General features: G+C 38.0%; 1 protein-coding gene and 1 long non-coding RNA gene across 2 annotated transcripts in view; one reads left to right on the top strand and one right to left on the bottom strand.

The window, feature by feature from the left end:
• Positions 1-2677: 2677 nt before the first annotated feature.
• ltb4r.S (leukotriene B4 receptor S homeolog) lies at positions 2678-7757 on the bottom strand. The gene is made up of 2 exons (XM_018242902.2): positions 7663-7757; positions 2678-4080 (listed from the first exon to the last, which is right to left on the bottom strand). The coding sequence occupies exons 1-2, from the start codon at positions 7672-7674 to the stop codon at positions 2995-2997; spliced, it is 1098 nt and encodes a 365-aa protein (XP_018098391.1). The 5' UTR covers positions 7675-7757; the 3' UTR covers positions 2678-2994.
• Positions 3986-14277, top strand: part of LOC121399458 — a 40666-nt gene continuing 30374 nt past the window's right edge. Inside the window, exon 1 of the long non-coding RNA XR_005965043.1 lies at positions 3986-4065. This is a non-coding gene — a long non-coding RNA (uncharacterized LOC121399458). The remainder of the gene's footprint in view (positions 4066-14277) is intronic.

Genomic DNA, 14277 nt, shown 5'->3' with positions numbered 1-14277 from the left:
ATTTTAACAGTAAATTTTTCTCTAAATGTAGACTCTCTGGTTTTGTAACAGGGTCAAGCAAAGCAAGTATCTGCAGTTTTCAAATTTGAATAGCCTCCAATATTGGTAGAGCTTTAAGTATTGCCATAGGGTTCAAATTTGCATTTGATTTTTGGTGGCACTGGCACCCTGCAGTCACATCTCTGTGCTCTATGTTATTTGCACCCAAATTTATGTTAATACCCACCATTGAACAACAATGAAATTCTCAGAATTAGGCAGAACAGTGAGTAAGATCAGGGGTAATGGCCTAAGGGATAACAGGCTAGGAACAAAGCAGGATCCCGCACACCCAACAGATACAGAACAGATTTGCATCGCACTCCGCATTGAAATAAATTTTTGAAGATTTCTCACAGTCCTGTGTGCCGTTGGAATTCCTTTGCTGTACTAAGGGATAACAGGGCGTAGCTAGAGGCATTAGTTTGGCCAAGCTTGGCCAAGGCACTTTTAATATAATATCTCTGGATTGGTGGCTCAGCAGCATATGAAAAATAGCAGAGATATGTCCAAGGAAAAATGCATAACTGGAATGTGCATTGTTAGCTTACAAACCTTCAAAAGTTCCCAGAAAATTTGGAGATAAGAGGAGTAGTTGTAGAAGTTGCAGTTGGGACTTTTAAGGTAATGCTGGGTAGTAAATACATTTATAAATAAATGTTCTGCATTCTCCCATAATAAACAATTTCACTAGATTTGAAATGGGACCGTAATTTCAGTTGTGAAGGTGCATCGAAGTAGTGTTGAATAAAACAACTCTATGTAAGTGTGTTGGGTGTCCATGATCAGAGATAGGCATGAGAAATGGGCAGTCACATCATCAATGCAACTAGTGTCTCAAAAACAACACAGTACAACAAGACACATCAGGCTCTTCTTTTTTTCAAAAGGCTTTTGTAAACATTTATATAAAGTGTACAGAAAACATATTTTTTTGTGTGCACAAATGTCCTCAAAAGTATTTTGACTAGAATATCATCATATGGAAGTTTATTCAGATAAAATTTAAAAAAAGGTTAAATATAACAGATGATTAATACTGACATTTTAATAAGTCTGGGGCAAAAACTGTTTTCAATCTATGCTCCTAAAAAGACTTTAACAACCATTTGGAATATTTTATTCATCTGTTTTAAGCACCAATTGTAGCTGAGCTCATATTACACTGAAAATACTGGAACAATTAAACAATGTCCGGCAGGAATCTTACATAATTAATGATGGGTTTTAGGAACGAAAGATAATTACTCATAATTAAGCCTTAAAAAAATTATTTCAATAAAAGAAGAATGCCTTGGAGAATAAAGACAGGGGTGACTGGAAGTCAAATATTCCACTAACATTAGTTGGACGAATACAGTATATTCCTTTTACTGACCCTGGAGGCATGGCTTTAGCTGTAAATCACAGCTTAACAGATATTATTTCAATACAGTATAAAGGAAACATTTTCAATACAATCATTGAACCATAGGATTCCATGATTCCATATTAGCTTTATATAGCAGATCATATCAACGAATACTAAAAGCTTTATACAGGGATAAATAAAACATACTTTTATCCCATTCCATTATAGGATGGGGCGTGTTAAAGGGGTTCACCTTCCACACAATTTTTCAGTTCAGTTGTTTTCAGATTGTTCCCCAGAAATAAAGACTTATTTCAATTTCTCTCCATTATTTATTTTTTACGGTTTCTCCGAAATCTAAGTTTAAAGTTTAAAGGGATACTGTCATGGGAAAAAAAAAAAATTTCAAAATGAATCAGTTAATAGTGCTGCTCCAGCAGAATTCTGAACTGAAATCCATTTCTCAAAAGAGCAAACAGATTTTTTTATATTAAATTTTGAAATCTGACATGGGGCTAGACATATTGTCAATTTCCCAGCTGCCCCTGGTCATGTGACTTGTGCTCTGATAAACTTCAATCACTCTTTACTGCTGTACTGCAAGTTGGAGTGATATCACCCCCTCCCTTTTCCCCCCAGCAGCCAAACAAAAGAACAATGGGAAGGTAACCAGATAACAGCTCCCTAACACAAGATAAAAGCTGCCTGGTAGATCTAAGAACAGCACTCAATAGTAAAAACCCATGTCCCACTGAGACACATTCAGTTACATTGAGAAGGAAAAACAGCAGCCTGCCAGAAAGCATTTCTCTCCTGAAGTGCAGGCACACGTCACATGACTTGGGGCAGCTGGGAAATTGACAAAATGTCTAGCCCCATGTCAGATTTTAAAATCAAATATAAAAAAATCTGTTTGCTCATTTGAGAAATGGATTTCAGCGCAGAATTCTGCTGGAACAGCACTATTAACTGATTCATTTTGAAAAAATTTTTTTTCCCATGACAGTATCCCTTTAATGTTCCTTTCTCTGGTGTTTGAGTCTGGCACCATTTTGCAACATTTAGTTGATCATTTCTCAGCAGCATCTCTTGAGGATTATCAACTATTGTATCAATTCTATCAGCTGCCTGAAATGAAACTCAGGGATTCTGCTCAGCAGGGACAAAGATAAGAAATTGATCAACTAAGTGTATCGATTTAGAATAGCTTACATCGTCGGCGACCCCCCTCCTCCCAGAGCTGCTTTAGAAGGTGAAAAATGACACTTATATTAGAAAAACTGTGGCACATAGAAAATATTAAGTAATTGAAAAAAGTCGTTATTTCTGGTGATCTATCTGAAAACAACTAGTTGTTTGAACCTCATTAACAACCATAAATGAAATTACTTATCAAGCAGATTTTAACATAGTTACTATTATTGCTACTTAATGGACACTTATTCTATACATGTGTTTAAACATGCCAAATAAGGTCATCAGTTATTACCTGGCCTGCATACAAACAATAGGTTACATCAGCCAAAAAATGTACAATGTAAGTTAATAAATATGATAGGTCTGCTCCTGTGTCTCTTGCCATTGTTTATAAAGGAACAAGAAAGTCACTCTGTTGGATTGGTAGAAAATGTCTTGCTCTCCTCTAATGTCCCTCCAAGTTTTCCAAGCTCTATTGACTCATTACGACTCCTCTGCCTAAAGGCTTGGGACACTTTCTTGAAGCTAGAGACCTCAGAAGCGGTTCCTTCAAAGAGCTTAGCCATGAATCCCATCCCTGCAGTTCTGATAAAGGAGCCACCAGCATATGCATACAGTACTGGGTTTACACTACTGCTGAGGAAGGCCAATGCTGTAACATTGGGTCGGGCTGTACGTGCTGCATCTATCAATTTCTGTGCCGTGAGGCCTGTAGTAAGTGCTCCAGTTACCTGTATGATATTCACCACATGGTAAGGAAGCCAAAACAAGCAAAAGGTTGCAACAATTAGGGTAACCAAGCGGTTTGTCTTATGCTTGCTCTGAAACTTTGCAGTACGTAAACGCAGGCAAATGTAAAGGTAACAGAAAACAATTATAGTGAATGGGATTACAAACCCTACCATAGTCTCAAATAGATACTGGAATACTATGTGCTTGGGACTTTTGTGGAATGGCATGCAGATGAACCTGGTGTGAATTGTCACCACAGTGCGATAAATTGGCATGGGAATAGAACAAAGAAACGCTGACAGCCATATTACCAGAACTATACCTCTCACTGATTTCTTTGTTCTCATAAGCTGAGAGGTAAAAGGTTTAGCAACAGCTAGAAAACGATCCATGCTCATAAAAGATATTAGCCAAATGCTTGCATACATGCTCAGACAGCCGATGTAATGGCACATTTTGCAAATAATTTCCCCAAACACCCAATTGCCATTGTTTAAAAAATTAAGGAAGAATGGTGCTGTGAGGATTACAACCATATCCGCTATTGCCAGATGCAAAATAAGAATACAAGTCACAGTGTGTTTCTTCATGCGTGTCAGCACGGTCCAGATAATGAAGGCATTGCCTGGGAAACCAATGATGAAAGCCAAAGAGAGGATGGCAATTCCAAGACGCTGTGAGGATCCAGACGCTGACATTGGACGCTGAGTGGCATTTACAAAACTGGAATTGATAGTCGACATCAGGTAATCCACTGTGTACTGTATATTAAACAAGAGAAACTATTTTAAGAGCTGGAATCATTACCAAAGAGAGGATTATTCTATATATAAATATGTTTTTTCTCTTCTTTTTGAGACAAATGCAATTCTTTTCAATATAGATCAACTGATTTACTAACCTAGGTGGTAAATTTCACAAGTGCAGTTGCCAGTAGCCACTAATCGACTATTTGTTTTGATTTTTCCACTTTCGATATCAATCTTGCACCTAGGGTAATAAATCAGCCCTAAAATGCTTTAATAAATATATTTCTGCAACATTGTATCCTTGTATCAAAAATGGGTCTCCATGGTATTTTAGTAACATTGTAACATAGAAAGTTAGGTTGAAAAAAGACACACGTCCATCAAGTTCAACCCTTTAACTTTTATTTAACCTGCCTAAAGCTGGCCATAGACGCAAAGATCCGATCGTACGAATCGTGGATTCGTACGATTTTCGGACCATGTGTGGAAAGTCCCGACATTTTTCGTCCGTCGGAGATCGGTCGTTTGGTCGATCGGACAGGTTAAAAAATTTCTGGCGCCTGCCGATAATATCTCTGCATGTATTGCCGATCGTACGATTTTCAGTGGGAGACTGTCACTAGTGTTGTCAGGCATAAGTATCGTACGATTGCTGTCAGGGGCAGAACATTGGGTGATCTGTTCTATTTGATCGGAATGGTAAAGACTTTGATCTGAATGGTTAGTGGAGGGTCGGGAGATGGGAAAGTCCGATTGTACGTTACGATCGGATCTTTGCGTCTATGGCCAGCTTAACTCCCAGTTGATCCAGAGGAAGGCAAAAAACCCCATCTGAAGCCTCTCCAATTTGCCTTAGAGGGGGAAAAATTCCTTCCTGACTCCAAAATGGTAATCGGACTAGTCCCTGGATCAACTTGGACTATGAGCTATTTCCCAAAACCCTGTATTCCCTTACTTGCTAAAAACCCATCCAACCCCTTCTTAAAGCTATCTAATGTATCAGCCTGTACAACTGATTCAGGGAGACAATTCCACATCTTCACAGCTCTCACTGTAAAAAACCCCTTCAGAATATTTAGGTGGAACCTCTTTTCTTCTAAATGGAATGGGTGAACTCATGTCAGCTGGAAAGACCTACTGGTAAATAAAGCATTAGAGAGATTATTATATGATCCCCTTATATATTTATGCATAGTTATCATATCTCCCCTTAAATGCCTCTACTCCAACGTGAACATCCCAAATTTGGCCAGTCTTTCTTTATAGCTAAGATTTTCCATACCTTTTACCAGCTTAGTTGCCCTTCTCTGTGCCCTCTCTAATACAATAATGTCCTGTTTGAGTGATGGAGACCAAAACTGTACGGCATATTCTAGATGGGGCCTTACCAGTGCTCTATACAGTAGAAGAATGAACCCTTCCTGCCGTGAATCAATGCCCCCTTTAATACAGCTCAAGACCTTATTTGCCCTTGATGCTGCTGACTGGCATTGCTTGCTAAAGCCAAGTTTATCATCTACAAGGACTCCAAGGTCATTTTCCATAATGGATTTGCCTAGTGCAGTCCCATTAAGGATATTTTTACATCCCAGGTGCATGACTTTACATTTATCAACATTGAATCTCATTTGCCACTTAGCTGCCCAGATTGCCAGTTTGTCAAGATCATGTTGCAAGGATGCCACATCCTGGATGGAATTAATTGGGCTGGATAGTTTTGTGTCATCTGCAAACACTGATACATTACTTATGCAATCCCCTAAGTCATTAATAAACATTAATAAACAAGTTAAATAAAAGTGGACCCAATACTGAGCCCTGGGGGACCCCACTAAGAACCTTACTCCAAGTGGAGAATGTACCATTAACAACCTCCCTCTGTACCCGATCCTGTAGCCAGTTTCCTATCCATGTGCAAACAACTTCATTAAGCCCAACAGACCTTAGTTTAGAAAGCAGTCGTTTGTGGGGCACAGTATCAAACACTTTGGCAAAATGCAAATAGATCACATCTACTGCCCCCCCCCACACTGTCCAGCATCTTACTTACCTCATCATAAAAAGAATAGTTTCGCCATATCTACAACTTCATCAGGGGAATTGGATTCAATGTTGATAAATGTAAAGTCATGCACCTGGGATGTAAACATATCCAAGCTACTTATAGCCTTAATAGGACTTAACTAGGCAAATTCATAATGCAAAGGGACCTTGGAGTCCTTGTAGATAATAAACTTGGCTGTAGCAAGCAATGCCAGTCAGCAGCATCAAGGGCAAATAAGGTCTTGAGCTGCATTAAAAGAGGCATATACAGTATTTGTGGGAGGAGGGGGTCATTCTTCCACTTTATGGAGCACTAGTAAGGCCCCATCTAAAATATGCTGTACAGTTTTGGTCTCCATCACTAAACAGGACCTTATTGAATTATAGAGGGTACAGAGAAGGGCAACTAAGTTGGTAAAAGGTATGGAAAATCTTAGCTATGAGGAAAGACTGACCAAATTGGGTATGTTCACGCTGGAGCAGAGGTGCTTAAGGGGTGATATGATAACTATGTATTAATATATTAGGGGATTATATAATAATGCTTTATTTACAAGTAGGTTTTTTGAGCTGACGCAAGGTCATCCATTTCGATTAGAAGAAAGGAGGTTCCGCCTAAATATTTGGAAGGGGTTTTTTACAGTGAGAGCTGTGAAGGTGTGGAATTCTCTCCCTGAATCAGTTGTACAGGCTGATACATTAGATAGCTTTAAGAAGGGGTTGTATGGCTTTTTAGCAAGTGAGGGAATACAGGGTTATGGAAGATAGCTCATAGTATAAATTGATCCAGGGAACTAGTTTGAATGCCATCTTGGAGTCAGGAAGGATTTTTTTCCCCTCTAAGGCAAATTGGAAAGGCTTCAGATGGGTTTTTTTCCTTCCTCTGCATCAACTGGCAGTTAGGCAGGTCATATATAGACACATGAGTTAAAAGGTTTAACTTGATGGATGTGTGTCTTTTTCAACCTAACTTACTATGTTACTATGAAATAATGCCAAATGTTCTGAATTACATGTAAGTTAGGGGTAGTTTATATGCCATGCATGTGCTGACCCTCCGGTGTGCGGTGCTGCATACAGTATGAATCTGAGGTTCAAGTGCAGCCAATGATTTTCAAGGCAAAATGCAAAATTCATGTTGCTTTTTTGTACCATATTAGAAAAGAAATATAATGGTACAAAAAAGTATTTACATTAGGGATGCACCGAATCCACTATTTGGGATTCGGCTGAATCCCCGATTCCTTGGTGAAAGATTCGGCCAAACCGAATCCTAATTTGCATATGCAAGTTAGGGGCAGAAAAGGAAAAAGTGGAAAAAATTCTTCTTTTGTGACGAAAAGGTATGTGATTTCCCTACCCGCCCCTAATTTACATATGCAAATTAGAATTCAGAATTGGTCAGGCACAAGCCAGGCACAAGGATTCGTCCGAATCTGAATCCTGCTGATTCGGCATCCCTAATTTACATATTTATGTATGCTTTGTAAATAAAATCAGCAGTGTGTTGTATCATTTTATAAGTGTAAGTTGAATGGAAAAAAAACTTACCACTTCAGTCATGATTCTGTTCTTCTGTCTGAATGGGCTTGCTCTTGTCCTACAAGTGAATGAGACCTGCTAGTGGATGAATTTCTAGACATAAAAAAAAATCTTATACATCAGTTTGCACAAGCGTTTTGGCAGGATGTTACATAAATATATATTCTGTATTTTACAGTACTTTAAAAGCTTCCTGTCTTCATGACACAATTAAACCGTCCCTGTTGCGTAAGTGACAATACTAACACTTAGTATCCTGGCCCCTCCGCTGCTTGAGGCAGCTGGCTGCTGCCACCCTCTCCCCTGCACACTCAGCTTACTGCCCTGGAGGGGGTTGAGGTGGGTCCATAATGTTGGCAGAGGGGTCCAGGAGGCTAGCGCAGAGAGCACAACTGAAAACTGGAAATTTGGCTTTTAAAGTTACATCAGCTGCATTTTTGATGCTCCTGGTAACTAGTGGTGTCGCTGCCGCCCGAGGCGAGTTTCTCAACTTGCCTCATTGGCGCAGTTTCCCTGTGCCCACAAAACCCTTTGCTCAATTCCACACAAAGTTAGAGTGCTCACCTGTTACCAATAGACCTTTTCAGGTGCCAGGTGCTAAGCAGTCTATAAGACCCCCTGCTCAGGGTCAAAATATCATAGAAGTCCAAAGAAACTGTAGCACACTGGTCCAATATATAGTGCAAAGAAAGTGCTTTTATTGGCTCAAAGTATTTCTATTTCCCGGAGAAAGCGAGGAAATGGGAGGTCACCAGAAGGAGGGGTTTAAGGGTATATTGAAACACACCTCTGATATGTACATAAAACAACTGGATATAAACAATTCATTGATTAAAAGTCCTTTTGTCTCCATCGAGATAGAGAGTAAAGTCCATGAGTGTATTAAAAGTCCATAAATTACATATATATGAAAAAAGTGCAGAAAACAATTTATTTGTATCATTTTATTACACAAATTCAGATCAACTCAAAGTGCTTCTTCTAAAGTTAAAAAGATTTTTTACAATATTGAATGAATGAACTGAGACACAAATGAAGTACCTCTACTGCATACTTTACCCATTTGCTCTCTCTAGTATTCCTCAAGTTATGCAGCTGATGGTACCCGCACTAAATCAAGTAAACAGACCATGCTTCCTGAGCAGAGTGAAATATGTTTTTCAAGTTCAATAGTTCGCTGTCCATAAATCAGCCTGATGTTTTGTTGTTATTTTGCAAAAAACTCTGAAAAATGTTTCAGAAGGTTTAGAAAACAGAATGCAGGGATTCATTGCATTGGCACAGATTGATTTAAAAATTGTATTGTTACTGTTCTCAATTTATTCCTATAAAGCAAGAACTACCCTTTGTGGACAGATTGATTTAAAATTATATTAAATTGTTACTGTTCTTAATTTATTCCTATTAAGCAAGAACTACCCTTTGTGGACAGAAGTAAAGAAGTTAATAGGAATGAAGATAAAGCCATTTAAAAACTATAAGACTGTGGGAACAGAAGCTGCATTTAATGAAAACAAACACTATAATAAATGTTGTAAAAAAGCAATCCAGAAGGCAAAGATAGAAAATGAGGAGCTCATTGCTGCAGAGGCTAAGACTAACCCCAAACATTTTTAAGTATATTAATAGTAAAAAGATACCGGTTGAGAGTTGTAACAGATACTGAAAAGGCAAATAGGCTAAATCAGTTCTTTTCTTTAGTGTATACAATAGAGAGTCCCCGGACCCACATCATAGCTGCACTGTTGGCTCACATCAGACTGTGGCTGAATCTGGATTTGGTACATAAAATTGTATTAAATATGAATGTGAACAAGGCACCAGGGAGAGATGGAATAGACCGCAGGGTACTAAGAGAGCTTAGTTTGGTTTTAGACTGGATTTTCTTAGACTTGCTTTCATCTGGTATGGTACCTATGGATTGTAGAAAAGATGATATAATTCCTATGTTTAAAAATGTATTAGGATTAGTGAGGAGTAAAAATTTTCACCAGATTTCGACACATTTTCGCACATCAAAAAAAAAAATTGCCGCCCATTGACTTTAATGCATTTGGCAAATTTTCTGCAGTTCTTGTAAATTTTTGGTGAAGTGAAATGGGTCAGATTCACCCATTACTAATTAGGATCACAGCCTGGCAATTATGGGCCAGTAAGTTTGACATCAGTGGTGGGCAAATTATTTGAAGGGATCACATTCAAAATTGTGTTCTGGTGAATGGCATTATGAGCAGTAATCAGCATGGCTTTATGAAGGATAGGTCATGTCAGACAAGTTTGATTGCTTTTTAGGATAAAGTAAGTAAGATGCTGGACAGCGGGGGCGGTACATATGATCTATTTGGATTTTGCCAAAGCATTTGATACAGTGTCCCGCAAAAGACTGCTTTCTAATGAGGCTTAATGAGGACATTTGCACATGGATAGGAAACTGGTTACATGAGCAAGTACAGAGGGTGGTAGTAAATGGTACATTCTCTTTTTGGAGTAAGGTTCTTAGTGGGGTCCCTCATTGCTCTTTATTGGGTGCACTTTTATTTAACATGTTCATTAATAACTTAAGGGAGGATATTGAAAGTAATGTATCAGATGACACAAAACAATGCAGCCCAATTCATTTCATTCAGGATGCGGCATCCTTGCAGCAGGATCTTGACAAACAAAAAGTTATGCACCTATGCAAGCCACTTGTACCGATAATGGGACTCCACTAGGCATATTCATGAAAAAGAACCTCCTTGTAGATAATAAACTTGGCTTTAGCAACCAATGCCAGTCAGCAGCTTCAAGGGCAAACAAATTCTTGCTCTGTATTAAAAGGGGCATAGATTCATGGGAGGAGGGGGTTATTCTTCCACTTTACAGAGAGTGCTGGTAAGCCCTCATCTGGAATATGCCATAAACTATGGATAAATATATAAGGGGATCATATAATATTATCTCCAATGCTTTATTCACCAGTAGGTCCTTCCAGCTGACATGCTGGCACCCATTCCGATTAGAAGAACTGAGGTTCCAGATATTCCAGGCATTATCTCATTATCAGTCGTACAGGCTGTTGCATTAGGTACCTTTAAGAAAGGGTTGGATGTCTTTTTAGCAAGTGAGGGAATACAGGGTTATGGGAGATAGCTAACTAGCAGTTAGGCATGTTTTATATAGACTTAAAAGGTTGAACTAAATGGATGTGTGTCTTTGTTCAACCTAACTTACTATGTTAATATGTGTGAAACAGGATATCTCTGCCCACCTTAACTGTTGAAAAAAATCTAAATTTCACACCAATTACCAAACACTTTAAAGATATACTGACACCAGAAATTAAACCTTTTTTACATATATTATAACATTGCCTTTGCATGCTATTTGTAATTTTGCCATTAGTCTTTTTGTCTGATGCTTTTACATTATCCATTTGAACCCCCCTGTCCCTCTAGGAGGGGGCAGTTATATTTGTACAACAGTAGTCCTTTAGCATTAGAAACTCTGACAGGTTGAGAAGTGACAGTCAGGGTGGCAAAACAGTCAAGTTTAGGAACTTCAAGTAACAGTCACTTACAAAGCAGTCCTATCAGTGAAAATGATCAACATGACTTTGATATTTCAAGGGGCAGATTCACTAAGGTTCAAATGTTAAATGTGAATTCAAATTTTTTTTTGTCAAAACTCACAAATTCAAATTTAAAAGCACCAACTAGAATTTGAATTTGAATGTAAGATCTCAACCCTAGAAACAGTTCTAATTTAAATATTCTCCACCTAAAACCTGCCGAGTTCATGTAGAATTCAATGGCAGAGGTCCCTTGAACTACTTGAAGATGTCAATAGTAGTGATGAGCCAATATTTTGCCAAGTTTTGCACAGAAAATGACGCTCCATAGACTCCAATTTTTAAAAAAAATCTAGATTCGAATTAGATTCGAGTTTTTGGGTTGGGACTATTGGATCTAATTTTAGATATTCAAATTTTTTCATAAATGAAAATCGATTCAAATTGTAAACAAAATCTGATTTATAAGAGTTTTAGAAAAATTCACATTACTCTGACCTTTGATAAATAACCACCTAAATGTACATTCATATTTGAAGAGTAGTTTTTAGTGTCAGAACTTTAAAATGATGAGACATACACCGGCCCCGATTTATGATGGCCATACACAGGCCTATAAAGCTGGAGATTTGGGCTGGGTTGACAGTTTATTGGCCCATGTATGGGGACATATGACAGGCATGCACAACCGATGTCTGGTCATATATCAGTCATATTTGATTAGGACCACATAAGCTCATTGAGGGCCAAGGGCCAAACGATCACACCAGCCGGATATCGATGCCAAACAAGTGGATCTTTAAGGGGCCTGCTTATTTAGAGTAAAATAAACTTTAATTTTTTGAGATTTATTAAACTCCAAAGCTGCTAAAACTCCAAAAATACTCCAGCTAAAACCTGAAATCATGTCAATGGCAGATGTCCCTTTAACAATTTGAAGATGTTTCTTGCCTTTATGATCTTCGAGGGTTCGCTAATCTGAAAATGTTGTGTTTTTCAGCCATCAAATTGGAAATTAGACTTTATGCAAGATTTTGTCGCAACTTTTTCCCACATGTGCTTTTTTGTTCTGATTTATTGGTAAATTAAGGAGATGCAGTTTGGGAGTTTGGTCTAATTTTAATATAGAGAGAAAAAGTTGAGTTTTAGTAAATACCCCCTGTGTGTATGGCCAGTGTCACATCTGTTATCCTAAAACTCAGAACAATCCCCAAGGTCTTGGCTCATGCTTCTGCCATTAACAACTGACTTTCGCTTTGGGAGGAGCCCTGCGCTACTCTGATGCCACCAGGTCTTATTTTTTTTCACTTGAATTTTTATTATTTTTTGGATTACAAATAGAAAAGAACAAAGATCACTATACACAGCGATTAAAAGAAAATAGGAAAAAAACCCAAAAACAAATAAACAGGTAAATGGGGGGGGGGGGGTGATAGTACATAGGAGGGATAAAGGGAATGGGGAAATAAGAGGAGGGGGATCTCTCCAGACAGTAGGTTGATTGATTCTTCTGGCTGCTTTTGTTTTTGTCTTTATTTATATTACTTCTACTAGTCCAAGTGTTTAAAATTCCATTCCTTCCCCAGTTGCTGGAGAGTTTGAATTTTGATGGAAGATAGTTTGCTCTTCGCTATTTGATATTTCAAAATGTAAGGTTGCCACCAGGTCTTAAAGCGAGATGACCAAAGGGGATTTCCTGGGCAGACAAGTGAACCATAACTTATACAGGAAGGACAGGAAACAGAGAGTGCAGTTGTGGAACAGGCAGGGACAGTACTAATCAGATCACTATTTAGAGTTTAGGCAGTGATACAGCAAGGTCAAAACAGGCAAAGGTCAGGAACAGAAAATCAGACAAGAATCACAACCAGGAACTATGGAACATAGTTGTATATTTATCAAAAAGTGAAGTTAGAAAACTCCACAGTCCTCTGGAGTGAAATACCAGCACTGATGAATGCACCTTTCAAAATCCTATAGAAATAAATGGAGAGTGGCGGAATTTCACTCTAGAGGAGTGATAAATATCCCCCATTGACTTACATTGGGCAATGAGTAGTGGGTTTTATAGCCAGACTAATGGCTTACACAGATCACATGTCTCCAGATTGACAACAGGTGAAACAAGCCAAGCCTACCAACAATTACATGGAAAGCAATAGAAGTGAACCAAGCTCACAAAGCACAGTGGAAAAGCAAACAGCAAAGAAACATCAGGTCCCTGATTCAATTCCAAGCAGGTTGTTACAGCCAGCTTTGGAGGTGGGCGATTACCCAAAGAGCATGGAAAGACAACTGCTTCAAACAGAATTATATTGAATTGATATATTCCCTAATGGGAGTAAATAACTCTCTTTGTTACTTTTTCTAACAAAATACAACACAAAAGAACACAATCCTGGGACTCTTGATTCTGAATGTTTATTATTCAGAGTGGTAGTAGGATAACACACAACATTACACTCAAACTAAGGATTTTTTTTCACACAGAAAAAGGAACAAAAAGAGAGAAGAGGGTATGGAAAGGAATTGCAAGAAAAGAAACCCACAAGTGACACGTATAACACAGAGAGGTTGCTACAACAAGTTTGCAATCTTACTAACAAATAATTCATTAACACAAGCATACAAAAGAGAAAAATAACTTAGAAGAGTACAGAAAAGAATAAAAGAAAAAAATAGCTAAAACACAAATAAATAAAGAGAGGCAGTAATTTTAAGATGTTTCCAGAAAAATGACTTTTATGAAACTTGTTTTGCAAAGAAATAATTACATTATAAAGCATCAAGTTAAATCTGGAAATGAGCAGGCTCTACATTGATTCATACATACATATTAATATTATATTCATATGGAAAAGAATTGAAGAACAACTCATTAACCTATAAACCTCTATAAACTTTTTGCATAATCAGGATAAACAGAAACATACAAAAACTTTTTTAAAAAGGCCTTCACTAATAATCATGTTTTAACATGACTACAATATGTGAACCCCTACTGAAACCAGAGAGCCAGTGAGCCAGTTGGGCACAACACTAAAGTAAGAACATATTATAGCTGTGGGTAGTTT

The sequence above is a fragment of the Xenopus laevis genome, chromosome 1S, assembly GCF_017654675.1.
Source record: "Xenopus laevis strain J_2021 chromosome 1S, Xenopus_laevis_v10.1, whole genome shotgun sequence".
Lineage (NCBI taxonomy): Eukaryota > Metazoa > Chordata > Amphibia > Anura > Pipidae > Xenopus > Xenopus laevis.
Note: the sequence above shows the minus strand (reverse complement) of the source record. Positions and strands in the feature narration are given on the sequence as shown.